The sequence below is a fragment of the Balaenoptera borealis genome, assembly GCF_965194805.1.
Source record: "Balaenoptera borealis genome assembly, chromosome: 1".
Taxonomy (NCBI): domain Eukaryota; kingdom Metazoa; phylum Chordata; class Mammalia; order Artiodactyla; family Balaenopteridae; genus Balaenoptera; species Balaenoptera borealis.
The window spans coordinates 87,034,042-87,056,523 of record NC_138860.1 but is presented as its reverse complement, the minus strand read 5'-3'; the positions used below and the strand labels follow the sequence as shown (position 1 = coordinate 87,056,523).

General features: G+C 41.0%; 2 protein-coding genes across 3 annotated transcripts in view; one reads left to right on the top strand and one right to left on the bottom strand.

Annotated features, from left to right (window-relative positions):
• Window positions 1–9,003, top strand: part of LOC309616901 (gonadotropin-releasing hormone II receptor-like) — a 16,378-nt gene extending 7,375 nt beyond the window's left edge. The window contains exon 4 of the mRNA XM_082368285.1: window positions 8,704–9,003. Coding sequence (XP_082224411.1) covers window positions 8,704–8,734 — 31 coding nt within the window. The 3' untranslated portion in view covers window positions 8,735–9,003. The remainder of the gene's footprint in view (window positions 1–8,703) is intronic.
• Window positions 1–22,482, bottom strand: part of LIX1L (limb and CNS expressed 1 like) — a 24,364-nt gene extending 1,882 nt beyond the window's left edge. The window contains exons 1-6 of one of the 2 annotated variants that reach the window (XM_082367703.1): window positions 22,088–22,482; window positions 13,030–13,193; window positions 10,394–10,534; window positions 5,835–5,930; window positions 5,449–5,526; window positions 4,743–4,896 (exon numbers count right to left, since the gene is read on the bottom strand). In XM_082367703.1, the coding sequence (XP_082223829.1) occupies window positions 4,743–4,896; window positions 5,449–5,526; window positions 5,835–5,930; window positions 10,394–10,534; window positions 13,030–13,193; window positions 22,088–22,379 (925 nt within the window). In that variant the 5' untranslated portion in view covers window positions 22,380–22,482. The remainder of the gene's footprint in view (window positions 1–4,742; window positions 4,897–5,448; window positions 5,527–5,834; window positions 5,931–10,393; window positions 10,535–13,029; window positions 13,194–22,087) is intronic. The other variant, XM_082367704.1, reaches the window with a different exon arrangement.

Genomic DNA, 22,482 nt, shown 5'->3' with positions numbered 1-22,482 from the left:
TGAAAGGGGCAACCCTGTGGGACACGCTGGGGGGGGGGGTGGGCGGAGTTAGTGACTTCCTCTTACCTAGAGCAGAAGACGAGAAACACTACTGACAGTGAAGCCCAGCCTAATTTTATTAGAGGGTTGCTTTTCGTCTCTTTTCATTCCATACCAGGAAATGGAAGTTGAAGAAAGCTTTTTCTCTAAGAACTTGCAGGCCTACACTGTTCCGAGGAGCAGCCGGATCTGTGATGGAAGCATTAAAAAAAAAAAAATTGTTCGGTCAGCAATGCTGCCTCAAAAAGCTGCTCCTGGAACGTACTGCAGCACGGGCTTTCTCTCTCAGAAAATCAGCAGACCTGGGTGTCCGTGTTGATTGATGAGACAGATATCAACTTTTCTTTTTAAAAAAATAATCTCTCTGGGAATTCCCTGGTGGTCCAGTGGTTAGGACTCCCGCTTTCACTGCAGGCGGGATTCAATCCCTGGTCAGGGAACTAAGATCCTGCAAGCTGCCTGGCCCGGCTAAAAAAATAAAACTAAAAATCTCTCAAACTCTGCCTACCACCTCTGGGAATTAAAAAATCATGGCTTTAAACAAAATAGGGGCTTTAGCTTCTTTGAGGATAGTACAGATATTTCACGTTTAAAAACCCAGGAGTTGAGGCAAACAAAATATTGCCCCCACATTCTGGAATCCGATGTAGGCCTTACACAAACAATAGTGGGCTGCATATTCACTTATTGATTTTTAAATCAAACAGTTATGAATGCCTATATGTGTGTCTAATATTAGAAGAGGTGCTAGCAATACAAGGGGAAATACTTGCATTATCAACAATCACGTTATAATAGCATTATGAAAGTGATCGTTGCCATCACAACGCACTACGGCAATACAAAAAAAGTTTCTAATAGGACAGGAAGTAAGGAGAGTGCATTTAAGGGAGGGCTTCCATTTAAACTGGGCCTTTAAGTCTGGGTAGTTTTCCAGGCAAAGGAGTTGTATTGAGACTAAGATACACTAATCCATTCTCTGCAGTATGTAGTGTGATCTTTTAAAAAATCATTTGGTCACATCTCTACTAAAAACCCTTACTTGACTTATTTTTGCACTTAGAATAAATTTCAGACTCACACAGCCTGCTCTGCCTATGTCTCCAAACTCTTCCACCACCATTCTTCCCTCTCACCCATTAAGCTCTCTCTATACTTTCCCTCAACTCTGTTCTACTCTTTCCCATCTCTGGACTTTTTGTAACTCTCTGTCCCTGATGCTCTTGCTCCAGCTTTTCACATGGCTAGTTCAACCTCGTCCTGTAGGTCTCCCTGAGATACTACTGTCACCCAGAGGGGTCTCCTCTACTCTATCTTTCATTCTTATTTCCTTCACAGAACTTAAATTCAAATCTTTAATTACCTTGTTTACTTTCTAACTTGTTTATTGTCTGTTTTTCCCCTTAGAATGTAATCCTTATGGCAGAGATTCTTATGTACAACTATATCCTCAAAGTTTAGACCAGTGCCTGGTTCATAGTAGACATTTGGTAAATATTACTGAATGAATATCAGAATGGCAAGAAATTCTGTATGCCTGATGCTGTGTAATCAGGAAATAAAGCTGGAAATATAGTTTAGGGCCAAACTGTATATCATGCTAAGGATTTGGAACTTACCCTATAGGCAAGAAATTTTTCTAATTCAATATTTTAGTATTCATAATTTTTAACATTTGCAAATAGCCCCCATACTATTTTCAATTTGTGTTTTTTCCTTAAATAGACTGGCGTTTTAAACAAATTTATACTAAATTTAAATATCACTGCCATAAATGGAAAACATATTTTTCTATTACAAATTCAGCTAAAAGCATAACTAGTAAAAATGAAAAATGTTTGGCCGTGTACCACCTAAAATCTTCTCAGATAATACCAAGGGTTCACATATAAAACTTTGGGAAGTGCTGCTGAAGGTAAAGATAGCTAAGTGATGGTTTAAGCAAGGGAGTGGTACAGTCATAAGTATTTTAGAAAGAAATCTGATAGTAGTGTGGAGGATGTTAAGAATGAAGGTAGAGACTAATTAGGAAGCTACTGCAGTGGTCCAGTCCCGAGATGATAAAGGACTGAACTAAGACAGTAGATATGGACAAAACAGATTGGGAAGTTTATACAGGAAGTAAACTCAACAGTAAGTGACTGATTAGATGATAATAGGGAGGCACTGAGGATGGATCTGAGGTTCTAGCTTAGGTAGCTGGGCAGATAATAATTTTAATAGCAGATCTGGGGAGTCAAAGAGGAGCATGTATGGAGAAATGGTTTTATTTTAGATATGTAAGTTCAAAGAGCTTGTGTCATTCAGGTGGTAATGTCCAATATGTGGAAATATAGATGTAAAAGCTCAAAACAGGTTGCGGTGGGAGGAATAGTCTTGAGCACTGTATGATAGCGGATGAGATTGCCAGTGGAATGGGTAGAGCTTCAGGAGAAAGGGCCAAGAACAAAATTCAGGCTCCTCAAATGTCTGGAGAAGCTGAGGCAGATGCCTTCCCCCAGCAGTACAACCTTATTTCTACCACCCAAAAAATACTAAGAAAAGTTCTTTTTTCATATATATGTAAAAGAAAGGGTCATTTTAGAGCTCCTCTGATACGTAGGTCTCAAGAAAGAATCAATCTGGCTCACTAGACAAAAATCTATTTTTAATTGTATAAAATTATACATATAAAATACATAGAAAGTACTAAAAGGTAAGTAAAACTTTAACACCAACAGTGGACAGATCAGGGAACAATTTTTCTCAAGTTCTTTGGGATCTTACTCGTTGGTATTTGAGAAAAATAATCCAGGAGGTGCAAAGACAAGTTCTCCCCGTAACTCAACACCCCTTAACACTTCCCAGAGAAAAGAGCAAAGGAGAAATGAGGGTTTATGATATCCGGATTATAAATATCAATAAAAATTGAATAGACACACCTATTATTTAATGTAGGAGCCTCTGCTCCAACCCTACATGTGCTTCATGGAATACAGAGATGGAGCTTGGAGAATTCAAGGAAATCCCTTTCAAGCACTAACACAATTGTTGCTAGATTCCTTGCCTCTGATCCCATATGTACTGGTCACTAAGATGATTTCAAAAGCAAGAAAGCTGACTTTCATCTTTTCCCTATCTGATCCAAAAGAGCAAACTGTAGCCTGTTTCCTAACCCATTTCTAAAAGCAAAGTGTATAATTGTAAAATGGAAAGTGTAATTGCAGGAACATTAAATTTCCCAAACTCAGTTTAGGAAGTGCACTGAGCTATAATATAGTATAAAGGCGATTACAGAAACAAGGAGAAAATATATCTTAGAGAGATCTACAAAAAATTCTCCCAAAGGGAAATGCTTTAGCTGTACTCCAGATCATTTCTCTCCTATTTTACCCAGGAAAGAGGTGGGGGAAGAGAATAGTATTAAAAACACAAGTAGCTGATCATTGATTCTCTTTCCCCTCCTGCAGTCTCTCATGGTTCCAATTAGGAAGTGCCATAATGCCAAAGTCTCATCTAATTTTTCTGGTCAACTCATGCTCTAATAATCAATGTGGAGGAAGAAGAAATAAAAGAGGGAAAACAAATGTGAATCTAAGGTATATACATCTAAGGTCGTAAACAGCAGCCACTTCGTGGGAGTAGGAGGAACGTAGCCCTCACCAAATTGGACAGATAATGTTTCCAAAGAGCAAAACGATGGGAGGAGAAAAAGGAGGGAAATATGCTTTACCTTCTACCAATCTTTGCAGGCAGGAAGATCTATAGCCAGGGCTTAACTAAGCTAGGTGAGCAGGGGAGGAGGAGTACAAAAAGAATACTGAAAGGTAAGCAACTTCAACCCTGACCCCTTCAGTAGAGTAGAGTACATCTGGAAATCTGGACTACTGGTATGGTATGGTATGCATGCCCCAGAAGCAACATAGGTGATAAACCCCTACAGATTGTGTTTATACTCCCTCTCTTGTTTCTGGGGCAGTTTCTCAGCAATGATTTTAAAAATAAGAAACCAGATCTCCACTTCCTTCCAAATAATAAAGTAAGGAAGCCCCAAAAATGAAGTACCATTTGGAGGCAGAGGAGGAGTCAGGTAGTGGTGTGGAGGGGGTGGTGTAGGTTAGGAAATATCTAGTTACTGGAGGAACAACTTGGTACCAAGTAGCCCCAGCTCAAGATAAACCAAAGCCGAAGTCTTCATTTTCATGTCCTGTTGGGTCCAAGAGAAAGCAGGAATGAGGGTGAGGGTGGGGCACACAGTCCTTATTCAAGCTCCCTGTTATTTTAAAAGAAGGAGACATGAACAATTAGTCAATCATTTTGTGCTATTGAAATGACTACCCAGAGTTACTGGAGTGTAAGAGCTAACAAAGCTCCAAAGACAGCCTGCTCTTCTTGTAAAGTGGTGTGGAGATGTTTTAAAAGCAACTACATCCAAAAACTACAAGTAAGAAAAGGGATCTCTCAGCAAATAGGAATCCAGGTGTAGAATTTATACATACATATATATATATATATATGTATGTATGTATATATTTGTATTTTAAAGTATAAAATTGAGAAAGTATGTACAGAAATCACACTAAGTCTTAGAAAGGACATATAAAAAATGGGCCTGGAGAGTATGTGGGTAGATGCCTAGCAATTGGAAGAATGCATGTTGCCCAACTGCCCAGCAGCCAGCATGAGAATATCTTTCTTCTCCTTGTGGAAGCGCAGCTCCTTGCCTGCCAGCCGGGCTTCATCCAGCTCCCGCTCAGTAGAGGCCAGCTCTCTAGACAGCGCTCCCGGCACACTCTGCTCCCGGCTCACCCAGTCCAATGCCATTTGGTGGCGAATATCATCATCTAGGGCCCGGTGTGAATAATGAGCCAACACTTCCTGGAGGGGGAGAGGAATGTCAAAGTCACGGACAAAGTAAAGGTTCATACCACACTGACCCAACTGGGACTAGGAGCTCTCAGCCTTTGAGCCGTAACTGAAGTCAGCACTGGAGTCCTTTGAGGAGATTCTTATGGGGAACTTCCTGGTGGGAGAAGCAAGGCAGGTAAAAGAATCATAGTTAAGATTTTAAAAGGAAAGATTATAGGAATGAAGCCTTTAAGTAAGGCTTTCAAGATTCACAACCCGGTAGGCTTGCTTATTCTAACACAACATCCACCTCCAAATAGTCCTTCTGGGACTTCCCTGGTGGCACAGTGGTTAAGACTGTGTGCTCCCAATGCAGGGGGCCCGGGTTCGATCCCTGGTCAGGGAACTAGATCCCACGTGCATGCTGCAACTAAGAGTTCACATGCCACAACTAGGAGTTCACATGCCACAACTAAGGAGCCCATGTGCCGCAACTAAGACCCGGTGCAACCAAAATAAATAAATAAATAAACATTAAAAAAAAAAATAGTCCAGACTCCCCTCACCCATAGGAACTCTTACCTGCCGAGAGCACTGTCTTTCTCTCATGGCCTTAAGGCTGCCATTCCAGTGCAGCAGTTGAAAAACTGTCATTAGCTCCTGGAGGAAGAAAATATGAAGTGCCAGGACAGTGGCATATATATTGGGGGGTTGCATCAGAATTAAATGGGGAAACTTTCACAAAATGTATTTGTGGCAGCATCTCTTATACCAACTCTGATACGTCCTTGGGGGAAGGAAGGTATTTATACTTTGAAAAATATCCTAATAACCTTTTCTGCCTTCCTTTCCAATTGAGTGTTAGTAGGAGGTGCGCGCGCATGTGTGTGTGTGTTTGTGTGTGTGTGTGTATATACAGGCTGACCCATGTTATTAGAGCCAGGGAAGTAAGTGCAATAGTATAGTACCTGGAACTCCAACATTGACTTGCCCTTGTTGGATTCCAACATGAATCGGAAGGCACCAATCCCTGTATTTGGGTTGTCAGCTTCCTCCCTGTTGCCCTGGTAACAGAGGAAAGGAAAAGACAAATAGATTTTCAATCAGGATTATCACCTCAAGGAGCACTGTCCAAGAGAAATATAATGCAAGCCACATGTTTAAAGTAGTTGCCACATTACAGTAAAAATAAACAATAAATATTAATTTTAATAGCATATTTTATTTAACCTAATATACTCAAAATATTATTTCAACTATAATCATTATAAAAATTATTAATGAAACATTCTTTTTCTTGTACTGTTTTCAAAATCTGGTGTCTCTTTCATCTTACAGCACATCTCAATTCATACTAGCCACATCTCAAATGCTCAATAGCTATATGTGGCTAGTGGCTATTCTGCTGGTCAGCACAGTCCTAGAGGCCTCCAAAGTCACCACACATTTTAACTTAGGTAACAGAGAAAAGTCAGTCTGGTTTTCCCTATTTTACAAAAGGGGGAACACTGAAACATAGAGAAGAGTCCTGATTTAGCTAAAATAACAGAGTGAGTTCAGCATACAGGATTGGACTAGCCTAGAGGACAACTGACAAATGCATTTTAAAGGGCAACAATAAAAGTCATAAGCATGGCAAATTCCGGGTAGCAGTTTGGCCTCCTGGACATTTGCTTCGTGTGTCTTCTACTGGCGACATGACCCTGCAGGGGTAGAACTAAGATACATTGTCCTACTTGCAAGCCTAGCGTGTACAAAAAAACAATACAGTATAGAAGTTAAGAGCATGGACTAGGGCTCCTACTAGTCTTGTGGCCTTGGTGAAGTGATTTAACCTCTCTGCTCCTCAGCTACCTTAACTGTAAAATGAGAACAATCATAGACCTACCTTATAGGATTGTTTTAAGAATTGAGGAGTTTTTAAATTTAAACTTAAAAAGAGATAAATGCAGTCTAACAATTCCAATCATATAATTTGGGTGCATTATTGTATTGGACCTGGTGTCCAGTTACACAATCCAAATCCATTCAGGTACTGGCTCTGGTTTGTGCTATTTGGTGGTAGTTTCATATTATTGGAGATAATTCCAGATCCTAGGTCTTGCAGGGACTCCCAAAATAAGGGCATCTCCTGGTTTACTAGTGACCCTTTTGTCAACCTGATCTAGAAGAATAAGGCCAGGAGACTACTGGGAACATAGGGATCCAACTTTCTCCTCCTGCTTCCTGAGAGGTTTCCTGCTCTTTCTAGCCAGTGCCACACCCCCCCCCCCTCCCAAGATAAGAACTTTATTCTGCTCTCTTTGAGCAAGGGGACTGGATAGGGGTCAGGAGCCAATCAAGTTATATCCAAATTCAGTTTATTGTGGGATGCTTTATCATGGGGTTTTACTGTATATGTATCACACCTAAAATAATGCCAGGCACTTAGTAAGTATACCATAAGTATAGTTTATTATTATTATTTGCTTTCACTGTGCTAGAATCAACAAGAAGTCAGAACTACTCAAAATCAACCCACTTTGTTTTGTGGCTCATGAGAAACAATCATGCCACATGTAGTTAATCTTTGTGGTGAAGCAAAGATCACAAAATTTGGATTTAGAAGTGAAAATCTAGAGGCAGGAAGGAAAAAGGTGGTAATTTTCACTATTAGGATTTAGGGCTCTAAAGCAAGCAATAGTTTTCATTTTTATCTATAATAGTTCAATGCGATACCTTATTCAGTACCTCCAAACTTTTCCATGCTATGGCCCAAAGAAAATAATGACCCTATCTGTACAGCCAACTGGGATATACAGAGAAGGCTGCTGGCAGACCAGCTGCCAGCAGAGGCTGCGGGGCAGAGGAGTCCATCTGTCCTAGGCCTTGTTCAATTCCCCTGAGAGTTGAGGGGATCAATATCATGGCACATCTGTAACCTATTTGGAGTACACGAGTGTGGAATGACCCACCATTGGCAAGTTCCACCACATATGACACTTCTACACCTAACAAGGTGATAAATGAGCTCCATTTATTCAAGAAACATTTAATCACAGAATACTTGATTAGTGGTAGTAACATTAGAATATAATTGGAAAGGAATTAGAGTTAATTTTAATTTAACCTACTTATTTTACAAATGAGGAAACTCAGACCCACAGAGGCTAGGTGATTTGTCAAAAGACATAATATAGTGTCAGATTCAGGACTTTTGAAGGACAAAAGCTAAAAGCAAAGAATGTGGACATCACTCTTTGCCCATGGCTAAGACCAAATGAAAATTGTTATGCTGGAGTATGGGAATTCCATTGGGATATTAATGAGAAATCCATTAAGTTCTCAATTTGGGGGGTTAATAAAAAAAGAATAGTGGCATGAGAAGAATAATAGTTTACATTTCTTAAACACTTTGTAGCAGACACTGCTGGTGACCTATCCAATATCTATTTCCTTCTTCCTTACTAAAGAACCTTAATCTTATTCTAGTGCCTATACATCTCCCAATTGCCTCAGAGAAGAGTGACTTTATCCTAACTCCAGTGGGTAAATCCTAATCCCCTTTGCCTGTAACTGGTTTTAAGGTGGGAATTCTGGGCATTGGGTGGTAGAGGGGAGTTCTGCTGGAGAGCTTCTGGGAAAAGATTCCTTACTACTAAGGAGACACGAGAAAAGATGGTCTCTTTCTGTCTCTGAGTTTAGTTTTGTCTGTATTTAACAACTGGAACTCTGTAGCTGTCTTGCACCCTGAGGGGAGTCAGTCCAAGGGCAAAGCCAATATCTAGAGGATGGCTGAGTTGAGAGATGGAAAGAATTTGGGCCAGTAGATGATGACATTCTTTTTTTCCCCCCCAGGTTAAATGTCTGCTTTATTCAGATCCAGTGACCAGAGGCCCAGGCAGCCAATTTTGCAGGAGATTTTGCACCTGAGTGTCTCCCTGCCCCATCCTCCCAAGAATGTGCTCCTACAGATGGGACATCAGAACTCATCCTTTATGTCAAAATGGGACTGGTCTTCGGGCTTGAAGTCCAGGTTGGGGCTGCCATCCTAGATGATGACATTCTTGATCCATCGAATTATCTAGCCCTGAAATCTGCCCTACTTCTAGACTTCCTACCATGTTAGATAATACATTTCCTTCTTTTATTTATTAAGTCAACTTGAAGTGAGATTTTCTATTACTTGCATCCAAAGGCACCTAAACAGATAACATGTGCTAAGTGCTGGAACATATTCTCTTTTATCCAATAATCCTATGTGATAGGTATAATTGTTATCCTATTCTACAGATGAGGAAACCACGACAGATTAAATATCTTGTTCAAAGTCACCTAACAAGTAGAACCATAATTTCAAAACGATGAATTCAGAGCCCATGCTCATAACCACTGCTTTCTATAATCCAATCTAATGTTTCATTTTATAATACACTAGGTGACTTAAGAGTGAAAAATGTGCTTTCTTAATTTTAACTGATTTGATTAATATAAAAATATTTTTATTCCCTGCAGATACTGCTGACTGGGGCAAAAAGTAATAGGAGAAAAACAGATGGGTCCTAGGTTACAGAGGGATTATGATTCAAAGTGTTCAATACTAATCTACAAAACAGATAACTGAAGCAGTTTAGTATATGTAATTACATCATAAATGCAAAGAAAACATAAACAGAAAATTGATCTGACTTTATCTCCCTATCAATGGTCTTGTGCAGAGGGAGGAAGAAGGCAATGCTAATTTCTAAGATGTACCTCTAAGCTAGAAAAGTCTGTAAGTTGACTTGGGCTCTAGTCTTGGCTCTACCATTTACAAGCTATATTACTTTAGGCAAAACTTCACTTTTGTGTTTTTAGTTTCCTCATCTGTAAAATAGGGGTAATAATAGTACTTATACCTCATAGGATTGTTGTGAAGATCAAATGAGATAAAATACATATAAATCCCCTAGAATAGTCCCTGGCACAAAATAAATACTCAGTTAGGATTAGCTATGGTTATCATCATTATCATTATCATTTGAAAGAACAGATGTTCTTTTTAAAGGGAGTACATAAATTACACTCCCCATTCCCAGAAATGTAAAAAGACAAGACACTTGTATTATAAAGTGTTCTTCATTAATAAGATGAAGTAATGGAGGCAGGAAACAAGTGACAATAAAAACGGTCATAAAAAAAAAAGAACAGTGAAGGAAGAAGGGACTAAGGTCGTAAACCAAAATTGGGAAAAGTGAAATTCAAGCTCAATTTTTATTTTGTAATACCTCTAAACTTCCACAAATCTTGAAATAAAGGTTTCTAGATACCAAAGAGACATAATGAAAGAGACAAAATAACAAAAACAAAAACACACATAGAATTAGAGACTGAGACATGTGGAGCATATAATACAAAAGACTGACAGAAAATAAACAGAAAGAACAGAAATGCAGACAGGAAAGAAAACCAAGAATTCATGCTCTGTTTCCCAGGAATATACAAGATTTCCCAATCAGCCAATTCTCCCATCCCCCACTCTCCTCCCTTCCAACTCCAAGTAACTTACATTGAAAGATGCCAGGGCCTCAGAGACACTCTTCTCAATGAACTCATCAGTGATTCTTCGGGAAGGATGTTCATTAAACACAGAGTTCATCAGCGCAATCTTTGCAGCACTCCGCCGGGCTTCAGCTTTTGTGGGGCAAAACTAGGCAGGGAGACAGAGAAAATATGTGTGCATGTGTATCTGAGAGAGAGGAAGGGAAAATGGGAGGGAAACACTTGGGATAGAAGACACTTGGATACTCGTTGGCGAAATCAGTTTGTTCAACACACCCTCCAAAGTTTTTATTGTAAAATGGTTGGGGCATTTGGAAACATAAATTTGATTCAACATCCTGAAGTCATTAAGGAACTGGAGACAGCTGTAGCTCATACCAAATTGAATGCAGAATGAAGAAGACTGCTGAGCTCAGCATATAATCACTGGATACGAAAAATACCCCTGTTTAAACTGTCAAGAGAATTAATTACTCAAAAGCCAGATTCTGGCCAGTCTGTTAGAAATCTGTATCTTGTTCTCTTATTCTGCAGACAGGCAAGAATTTTTTCATCCCTCTAGATCACCTAAGATTAGAACAAAGCTATGTCTAGGCTGCTTCCGCAGAGGAGCCCTCTAGTCTCTATCAGAAGCACCCATTTGGGATTCTTGGACTTTTCTTTTAGCTGTGTGCAGGCAGTTTCCCCAATAATGTAGTGAGCTACGGAGCTATCCCTGAACAGAGTCTAAGGTCTGAGGAAGGATTCTATAGTCTTCCCCCACCCCCTCCCAGTAGAAGCAAAGAGAAGAGAGGTGGCTAGGGAAAGGAAAGCTGATGCAAGGAAAACAAGAAAAAATTTTAAATTAATTCATGTTTTTACATTGTATCCAACATATGTAGTATCACAGAACAAGCCTGATTTTCAAAAGTCTTAAATCACTCAACTTCAGATCCCTAGCCACCATTACAATTCATCTTCACTGGCTGCCTCAAAGGCCTCTCTGCCCTCTGTCATTTATGATTAGGATGAGAGAAAAGGAAGAAAGTGATGTTATAGTTTTAAAAAGTAGACCAGGTTATGTTTGCTACTTAATCATCCTTAATATCAGTAATTCCCAGTTTCCTTTAGCTGACAGGTCTCTCTGAAACAACATATGGAGTTTGGTACGTTAATCCTGTCTTCTTGCTTATTCAGTTTCTCTGTTTCCACTTCTCTCACTATTTATTAGCCTGCTGCTCTTTCTACTATACAGTGCTCTTTCTGAAAAGTCATCTATGAAGCAAACCACCAGGAGAAATTTCACCTGCCAAAGTGGATATAAAAGATATAAGCTAAAAGGGGCCAAGATAGATAATTCTACTCTTTCAGGAAATAACAGAAATCAAATTACTCTAATGGTCCAGTTTGGGGCATCCCCATAAAATTATTAAATCTTTAATCAACAGTATGATGAGGTGGGAAAAGGAAGGAAACGTCTTATTTTCTAGTAGCAAAAGATAAACATTAGTCATCTTGGGCATATGTTTATTTCTCTGAAATGGCTGGGGCTCTGAGAGAAAAATTTAGTCACCCGATTTGAAATGAAGCTTCCTTAGGACTGTTTCCATTTGAGGCAGGAACTCAGCTACAATGGCACTCATTCATGCAACAGATTTATTAAGTGTCTATTCTCTGCTGGGCACTGAGTTTGATGGTAGAGATTTAAAACTGAACAAGAAAGAAGACAGACACTACCTCTGCCTCCGTGGAGCATAGTCCACTAGGAGAGAGAAACAGTCAATTACGATATGTTTTGATAAATGATATGATAGGGGAAGTCCAAGGCACTATGGAAGCACAGAGCAGAGGGTACAACTTTGTCTAAGGGTTATACAAACCATACAGAAAACAGAACAAAAGTGTCTAGTCTCTTCTCTAAATTCATACTCAGGCTCTACATTGACATTTCAGGAGGCTACCTTCCTATCTGCAATGTGAAAAATCCATCTTTGATGATAATATTCACACTAGTCAAATTTCTCGTTACCCTGTAATAGCATCAATGCTTTTCATCATCATATACTACAGGACTTTCATATAATTGTAGAATGCTCGTACCAGAAATACTGGTTAGAAATAATCTAATCTTTCTCCTTCATATCATAGATGGGGAAACTGAGGTCCAGAGAAATTACTCGACTTGCCCTGTTAGCAGTCAGGGGAACAAGAATTTGGATCTCCTAACTCTTAGATGAGTACTATTTCCACCATACATAGTCCCTCCCCTTTGATCTCTTAGAGAACTCAAACATTGCTTTCCTTAGTGATAGCCTAAGAAAAAGTACCAGGGGCAATGAGTATTATTCTATGTCCTCAAAAACAGATAGCAGGAAGTTGGAAAGTCAGATCAGAACGTGCGTTAGGTGCTAGTAGTCTGCTTTTCTTTCAGCCTTCAAAAACTCAAACCCACTTTGAATTTGAGCATGGTTAAAAGAAAAGCATGCTACTGAGGTTTTTTCTGCTCAAATGAGCCTCAGATGCTTATCAGAATGATTTGCCCAGAATTGGTCCAAGTCCTCAAATATGTGACTTTGGATAGAGATTTAATGGCCAAAGTGATAGAGAAAGACATTAGTAGCACCTAAGAGTTTATCTTTGCTACTGCTGCCTCAGAACTCTTACCTGGAAACTCCCAAAGCAACTTCCCCCAGGCAGGGTGACATAGCAGACATAGGGAGGACTGTTGGAGGGAACCATCTCATAAACCACTAGAGCCCCATTCTTCAAGTCAGCCCCACGGGACTGTTTCATCTGCCAGAATTCCTGAAGTGCCTCCACCACATTCACTACAAAAAGAGAAGTAGTTAAGTTCAGCAATAAGAACACTTCCAAGCAGTGTTCTGCTTCAATACAGTATCTGTAACCTGTACTTACATTAAGAATCTAGCTCCCTTAGCTCCCTAACGATTACCATTTAAAAGAATTTTAATTAATAAGCCTATGCTGTGATTAAGTCCATTTGCATAGGAAGACCAGAGTATGCCTGCCCTCCTCTGCCACCTCCGTAGTTCACATTTGATTAGTCCTAGACACCAAAGGAGAATAGCATAAATATTGGAGGCCAGAGTTTCCAAGGTCAGCATACCATTATCACTGACTGATGAAGTACAAGTAGATTATTCCACAATTGGTCAGCTGGCCTAGAAGAGTAATAACCGCCATGATCATAAGTGCTAACATTTACTGAACACTTATTGTATGTCACATTTTCTCCAAGTGCTTTACCTATTTAATCACAACAACCTTATGAGGCAGGTACTTTTATTTTCCCCATTTTACAGATGAGGGAAATGAGGCATAGGGAGGTTAAATAACTTGCCCAAGGATATAACAGCTAGAAAGCAGAAGAGCAAGAATTCAAACCCAGGCAGTCTTGGTTCCAGAGTCAATGTTCTTAACCATTATATAATACTGTCACTCAAGGAAATATGGCCCTATTAGCCATTTTCAAGGCTGTGCTTCTGGTGAGCAAACCCATGACTAGATTCCTTTTCCATCCTGGAATACTATGTGTATACTATATATATATGAGAGAGAGAGAGAGAGTGACAGAGAGACAGAGAGAGAAAGAGAGAGAAAGGGAGAGAAAGAAAGAAGGAAGGAAGGAAGGAAGGAAGGAAAGAAAGAAAGAAAGAAAGAAAGAAAGAAAGAAAGAAAGAAAGAAAAGAAAAGAAAAGAAAGAAAGAAAGAAAGAAAGAAAGAGAAAAGAAAGAAAGAAAGGAAGGAAGAAAGGAAGAAAGAAGGAAGGAAAGAAAGAAAGAGAGAGAAAGAGAGAGGGAGGGAGGGAGAGAGAGAGAGAAAGAAAGAAAGAACAAAAGAAAGAAAGAAAGAAAAAGAAAGAAAGACAGAGAGAGAGAAAGAAAGAAAGGAAGGAAGGAAGGAGGGAAGGGAGGAAAGGAATGAATTCTGAGGCTTTCCCTAGGCATAAATGACCTTTGGAAGGACTGTATATTGGGAAACACTCCTCCACAGGTCTCTTGCACTACTTTCCATCTTGCTAGGTATGCCAAGATTTCAAGGCCCTGACTGCTCTTTACTTGGGCCCTTTCTCAGGATTGAATTTGCAGCAAGAAACCTTGATGGATGAAGTAATGTTTCCCTCTGGGACAAAGAACAAGCTTGCTTACTGTTTGCTATAAAATGGCAGGTTCAAAAAGGTCATGAAGAACCTAGTGGCAAGACGGGAATAAAGACACAGACCTACTAGAGAATGGACTTGAGGATATGGGGAGGGGGAAGGGTAAGATGTGACAAAGTAAGAGAGTGGCATGGACATATATACACTACCAAACATAAAATAGATAGCTAGTGGGAAGCAACCGCATAGCACAGGGAGATCAGCTCTGTGCTTTGTGACCACCTAGAGGGGTGGGATAGGGAGGGTGGGAGGGAGGGAGATGCAAGAGGGAAGAGATATGGGAACATATGTATATGTATAACTAATTCACTTTGTTATAAAGCGGAAACTAACACACCATTGTAAAGCAATTATACTCCAATAAAGATGTTAAAAAAAAAATGGGGTTCCCCAAGCTCAGTGCTCCTCTCCTGTAATGCAACCCATGGCTTGTAAGCATCCACCTGAGCCCTCCACATCAGACTTGGGAGACAAAGGAAACCAATGCAAGCAAACAGGATGCTCATGCTACTTGCTGTTCTATGAGTAATAAAGTCCTTTGTCTCTGACCCAGAAGTCTCTTGACTTCTGCCAGCATCCATGAAACAGTAACCGGCTATGTTATTAGTTGTACATAGGGTAAAATCAAACTCCAGACTTGACACTGTATTCTAGAAATTCCAGAACAGTTCCCTTCATCGCCCAATACTTGGATTCAATTATTCCACAAATATGTATTGAGTACCTACTCTGTGCTAGACTGTGTGCTGGGTGCTAGGCTACAATAGCGAGCAAAACCATACACTGTTCCTTTTCCTATGCAACTTACAGTCTAAAGAGGGAGAGAGAGATTAACCAACTATATAATCTCATACAAATGAAAAATTGCAACAGTGATAAGTGCTATAAAGGAGTGGTAAATGGTGGTAAATGTAGGAGCATCTGACTAATTAAGAAGGTCAAAGAAAGCTACCCTGACAAGGTAATATTTAAGGTCAGATATAAGTATGAATTCCCTAGGCAAAAAAGTGAGAGAATAGCGCTCTGAGCAGAAGGAATAGCATGTATGATGGCTCTGCAGCAGCAGGAAATATGGTGAAAAAAGGGACTAGTGTGACCAGAAAAGAGAGAGTGAGGGGTAGTACAAATGCAAGGTGAGGCTGCAAAAAAAAAAAAAGCAGGGACCAGATCAGGTCAGACCTGGTGGGTCATGTTAGAATGTTAGCTTTATCCTAGGAGCAATGGAAATCTATTGAAGGGTTTTAAATGGAAGGAGGGATAAAATCAGTTTGTTTTTGGAAAGGATCTCTTTGACTCTAAGGTTCCAAACATTTCAAATGGCTTTAACTAAAGCCTCGTAATAAAAAATCATCACACACGTTCTCCAGTATCTTCCAACATGACCGCTCTCTACTCTTAGTTACAACAAGGACTCGTTAATTCTATTATACTACATTAGTTAAGATCTGACAAGGAGAAGACACCGAAATGGGACAGACATGCAAGAGATTTACTGGGGAGGAAGTAGGAGAAGGGAGAGCCTTCAGACCATGTTCTAGGTCTGACACCTGTGGAAGGAGAAAGGGAAGGCAGGAAGTTTGGATATGTGAGTCTCAGACTGCAGCACCGTTCCAAGAAAGGTTTGGCCAGGCCAGTAGGAAGTCCTCAAGCCAAAGGAATCCCACATCTCACTAGGATGTGCCTGAGTTAGTACCCCTGCGGTGCTCAGTCATTGACTGGGAGCAGCCTGCAGGATGTGTGGCCTCAGTGCAAATGTGGTGATGAACTCAGCGGGGACAGCAGTTTAAGGCTGTCAGTCAATTATGCTCCCTGCAGCAGGAGATATTAAACACGTTTTCATGGCTGCCACACACACATCAAACAAAAATTTGAGCACCTAATAGGTGCATAGCTCTATTCTAGGCATTAGAGATGCAAAGATGAATAACATACATTCCCTGCCAGGAAGGTGTTCAAAAGCTAGTGGCCAATAATAACTTATCTTACCTGCTCTGCAACTGAAGCAAGCACTCCATGTACCAGCCAGGGTTTGAAAAGCAGTATAAGCTCTTTACTAATACTCTACATTTAACTGACTTTTTAAAATGTTCATTCTTCCATTAAAAGACAGCATGAAAAGAAAACTCTCTTTTTCCCACCCTTGGTTTTAGCAGAGGCTCTTCAGAGGTCACTGCTGCCCAGAAAGCTTAGCCACCCTTGTTCTTTTCATTGAGATCTTTTCAGGCCCAGTTCCCTCTTTGAGACAATTTAGCACAATGTGCTGGGTGACAGCTCTCCTGACGTGCAAACAACAGGGACAATATTGAAATAAAGAGGAAGGGGAGGAGACTGCTATAATGGGGAAGGTCCTATTAAAAAGCATATGTCCAGTCCATATCCAGTTAAATCCCTTTTGGCACAGAGTACAGGACGATTTTTTAATGATTACTCAAAGCCAAAAGAAACAGGGAGTCTTATTTCAGAAATGTGAGTAGGAAATGAGGAACTAGGCAAAGTGATCAGGAAAAAAGCAATGAATTGTGATCTGCATTTGAAAATGCTCATAAGACTCATTCATTTCTAGAGCTGAAAGGGACTTTAGAGATTATCTAGTCCAACTCAGGCTAAGAAATGACTTGGTTGAGGTCACATAGCTGTGGCAAAATTGGGGCATGAATGTAGAAATTCTGATGCCAATGTTTTTTCCAATTTGGGAATCTTAACCCAGGGTCCAAGGTCCAGTCCATGGTTGAGCTTCGTGGGGGTTCACAAGTCCCCTAAAACTCTAAGTAAAATTAAGCGTGTGTGTGTGTGTGTGTGTGTGTGTGTGTGTATGAGTATTTGTGTGTGTGTGTGAGTGTAGGGAGGATGTTCATAGTTTTGATCAGATTTTCAGTGAGGAATCATGGATATAATGGTTTACATAAGGATGGTTAAAGGGACAGTGAGGTAGGAGGGTAGCAATTACTGAGACATACATATCTGACAGCTACAATTAATTTTTGGAAGTCACTGATGGATGCTGGGCTGAAAGGGACACGGAAGACCAAGATAGTGAGGAATATTTAATTGCTTGTACCATAATGTTGAACAACAACAAGAAATATAATACTTTTGGTTTTTCCTTAGGAGATAAAATATTAGATGAATATCTAAGAGGTAAGACAGACAGATTGTATATCCACCAGAGTAAATACATTAAAACAACACATGGGGACTTCCCTCGTGGTCCAGTGGTTAAGACTCCGTGCTCCCAATGCAGGGGGCCTGGGTTTGATCCCTGGTCAGGGAACTAGATCCTGCATGCTGCAACTAAAAGCCTGCATGCTGCAATGAAGATCCTGCTTGCTGCAACTAAGACCCAGCACAGCTAAATAAATAAATATTTTTTAAAAAATAAAATAAAACAACACATGAAACTATAATAAAAATTTTATAAAAATAAATACAATCTTTTAGTGGGGCAGCATGGATAGATAATAAACAGATAATGAAATTGAGAGGTGAGTGAGAAGGTTCTCTCTGATCATACAGGATGGTGAGAATAGTCTGGCCTGGCTTAATTCACATTATTATGAAGATAGGGAAGCTGGTTAACAATACTTCATCTGACATTTCCTATTTCAATTTGTAGAAGGTATCCCTGAATAGCCCACAGTGCATAGTCTCTGGAAGGGATGGAAGGGAAGGATTGAAAAGTGATGTGACTTTGGGAGAGGACTATGGTAAGCTGAATAATGCCCCCTGCCAAGATGTCCATGTCCTAATCCTTGGAACCTGTAAATGTTACCTTATGTGGCAACGATTTTGCAGACGTGATTAAGTTAGGGATCTGAGATGGGGAAATTACCGTGGATTTTCAGTGGGCCCTAAATGTAATCACAGGTGTCCTTAGGGAAGGAGACTTGATGAAACACAGAAGAGGAGAAGGCAGCATGAACATGGAGGCAGAAATTGGAATGATGCAGTCACAAGCCAAGGAATGCTGGCAGCCCCCAGAAGCCAGAAGAGGCAAGGAAGCAGATTCTCCCCTAGGGCCTCTGGAGGGAGCACAGACCTGCTGTGACACCTTGACTTTGGCCCAGTGATACTGATTTTGAACTGCTGGACTCAGAACTGTGAGAGAATAAATTTCTGTTGTTTTAAGCCAACTTCGTGATAATTTGTTACAGCAGCCACAGGAAACTAATACAGGGTCTAATCCAACATTCCAAAAATTAGAAACATTCAGATCAATCATTTTAACTACATAGTCACTTACAACAAAGAAGCTGTCTGTGATTCTGAGGGAAAGGAAAAACTAAACAGAAAATACCACACAAGATTCATTTGTTCAGCCTAGTGGAGTAGCTGGGCAGAATTTCCAATCATGTAACCATACTGTGATATAAAGGGACAGCAATAATTTTAAAATAGATAGGTTTGAAGAGGGCAACACAGAAGTTACAGAGCAAGGAAAGTGACTTGGTCATTCAGGCAATCGTGCCAGCTTAGAGACTACCAGCTGTCAGCCATTAGAAGAAGGGGTCTATATGCCATGCGGAAAAAGGGACAAAGGAAACGGTAATGCTAACAATACCTATCAAATGAACAGTTATCAAAGCATATCCACATGCGTAATAATAGCAGCCACTCATTGAGTACTATGTACTGCGTGCTTTACATTCATTATCTCATTTAATCCATGCAGAACTATTAAGATAGGTATTATAATACCTATTGCACAAATGGTGAACACGCTAAGGAACAGGCCACAGTGGCAGAACCAGGATTTAGAACCAAGGTTTGTTTGCCTCCAAAACCAACCTTCTTTCTGTTGTACTATCCTGTTTTATGGCACCATTAATCCTCACAGAGGCTCTATAAAGTGCACTGTGAGCTCCATGAAGATAGGGACTGAGTGCCTGTCTTGTTCACCACTGGTGATCAATAAATATTCGTTAAATGAATGAATGGAACAGATGAGGCCTAGAGAGATAAAGTAATTTATCCAAGATCACACAGCCATTATCTGACAGGGCCAGGTTCTCTGATTCCAAATCCTATGCACTATAGACTGATTAAGATCCTGTAGCATACTGAGCTAGGTGTGTATCTTGGGCAGGGACTGCGGGGAGAGATATAGGACAAACAAGTGAAATAACAGAAGAATTTTAAAAAATAAATGCTGAGATCCTACATGAGTCAGGTAAATCTAAAGACCATGCCTGGAAAAGGTGAATTTAGAGCAGTCAGGAAGAAGATGATGAAAGATCTGAATTGAAGATGATGCAGTAAAGCATTGCTGGATTGAGGACTGGTCTGGGCAAAGACTAAAGTAAATTATATTCAGGGGAATAGAGCCAGCCCCCAAATACCATGCCATCAGTCACAAAGGTATGTGGACATATGCCAATGGCAGCTTTACCTATTAATTGAAGCAGAATAAGTGATTCCATGTGGTGAAGGACTTCTGAGCCAAATCAGCAGAGATTCCACTTGCCTGAAGCTAAACTATCTGCCAAACTTTCCCAAAGTACTGGCTGGACACCCAGACTGGAAATGAGAAACTCAAGAATAATGAGAAGGACTGTGGTGGGAGGTAGGGAGGTTGGAGGGGAGAATTGCTGGAGAGTCTGAATCCTGACTGATTGCTCTTGGTCAGTACAATCCCCTTGTTCCCTCATCCTTTCTAAGGAAATGAAAAAGGTTTTACAGGATGCTCAGTTTAGACAAGAGCCTCTCCAGGTAACCCAGACAAGAAAACTGTCACTCCTCTACAATTTTAATAAACACCTATAAGTTTCTAAGAAGAAGTCTTCAGATTTAGGGTGCCCACTCCTGGCTACTCCTATGCCCAGAGGCAAAGACCTTCCCTTGGTCTCGACTTAAAAGAGACCTGAAGCAACACGACAATAGCTAATGGCAATTCTATTACATTGCTCTGTTAAGTCTAGGAATTAAACTAGAAAAACAGTTATATTCCCTCATAATGAATTTCAGGATCATGTGCATTTGCATTCCCAGCACCTAGCAGAGTGACTGCCCCGTGGTAGGAGTTCAAAATGCTGAAGAACAAAGGGAAACTGATGGGAAATGTATCATTGCGCATATAAAGCAAAATGGATCTAAAAATCTGTTTTCATAGGCATCATTGGTTTTACACTGTTAGGATTGAACAATGAGAGAAAATGATGTGTTCTTCCCAAAGAAATATGAACCAATAAATTTGAGAGAATACTTATCATTTTTTAAAGTACCCATTAAGTGTCAGGTGCAATATCTCACTTAGTCCACATCATAATTCTTGAGGAAACTGAAGCTCAGTGAGGTTAAGTCGCTTCCACAGAGACACCGCTGGCAAGTGACAGAGATTTAATCTGGGATTTAATCCAGACTAGTCTGACTCCAAAGCCTGTGTGTGTGCTCTTTTCACTGCACTTTCTCAGGGAGAAAAAAAAAAAAAAGTCATTACTATCTATAGAGAAAGCCCCACAACCTTTCTCTGTATTAATGTTAAACTAGAAAATTAAAGATACAGTCACTTCCAGGTCAGGCAGGACCCAGCCAAGCAGAGAGAAGTGATGTCTCGGAAATTCCAGACCTGAATTCTGTATCCCACACCGCTCACTATATATTTCTTGTTACACTATAAATCTGGAACTCAAACTCAGGAAATTCTGCATTGGTTAAACAAAAACAACAAAGAAAATTCTCACATCCCCCTTTTTAGAAACCCTGGAAATTAGACATCTTTAAGATGAAGATTTCTAATGGAAATAGGGTTTCTGCCTGGCTCATTTCCACTGAATTTAACATTGAGAGAGCCAAGGCCTGGGATTTATCCTCAGTTCCTGGGCAAGGGCCAGGAAAACAGAGCCAGCCAGACAGAGAGGCTGGAGTTGTGAGGCTCCATACTTAAAAAGACACCAAAGAGGTATTAAGTCACAGGAAGCTGGTGTGGGCTCAATGGTATGGGTCCAGATTTAAAGGCACAATTATAGCGAACTTGTGAAAGCACTGCCTAATTCCCCAGCAAATCTGAAGTTGCATTGGAAATCTCAGAGTGACATAAGTAAGAAAAGAATTTAAAAGTCAAGGTTAAGGAGATGGAGTAAATGATCAGGGAGCCCAGGAATTGCTGAGATCACAGAAGAAAGATTGAGAGGATATGGATGAGAAATGTCTTGGATCTGAGATAAAGGATAGGATCCCACACAACGGGGACTAAAGGCAGAGAGATGTTAAGGCATTAAGCTACAGGAGGAATTCCATTTCTGAAGGAGAAAAGGTTGGATAGAAAAGAGGGTTATATCTGTAAAAAGGGGTCCCTGGAGAACATAGTAGTAAGTCAATAAAGGGGAGGGGTGGGAGGCTTAAACATGTGTATGAATGTGTGCGTCTGTGCGTGTGCGAGTCTGTGTGTGTGTGTGTGTGTGTGTGTGTGTGTAGCCCAGAAGGAAACTCCCCAAAAGGAAATGCATGTGAAGGCTCTGCGCCAGGAAAAGCGATCCAAAGGACTGTGGGAGCAAAGCTCCCTTACAGAGAGGGTGTCCCGCAGGAGGCCAGACCCCGCAGACTCACCTCGGCCATAGCCCTGCGTGTGTTTGGCGAAGCTCCTCACCACGGCCTCCACGGCCTCCCGCAGCACTGCGGGGCTGCCGGCGGCGCCGGGGGGCAGCGGCAGCCCGGCGGCCCCGGACAGGAGCAGAGGCGGCGGGGGCGGTGCGGGGGGCGGCGGGGCCGGCGGGGGGCCCGCCTGGGGTGTGGCGGTGGCGGCAGCGGCCCCAGTCACTCCGGGCCGAAGCGCTCGCAGAGTGCCCCTCCCGCTGGTGCCCACTCCAGGCTGCAGCCGCTGCGCTCGCAAGGTCTCCATCACGACCGCCAGTGGAGTCGCGGCCCAGAGCCTGCCAGCCTGGCGAGCTAACGGTCCCAGCCTCCCCCGCCAGCGAGCACCCAGGGACTGAAGGAGGTGCCGG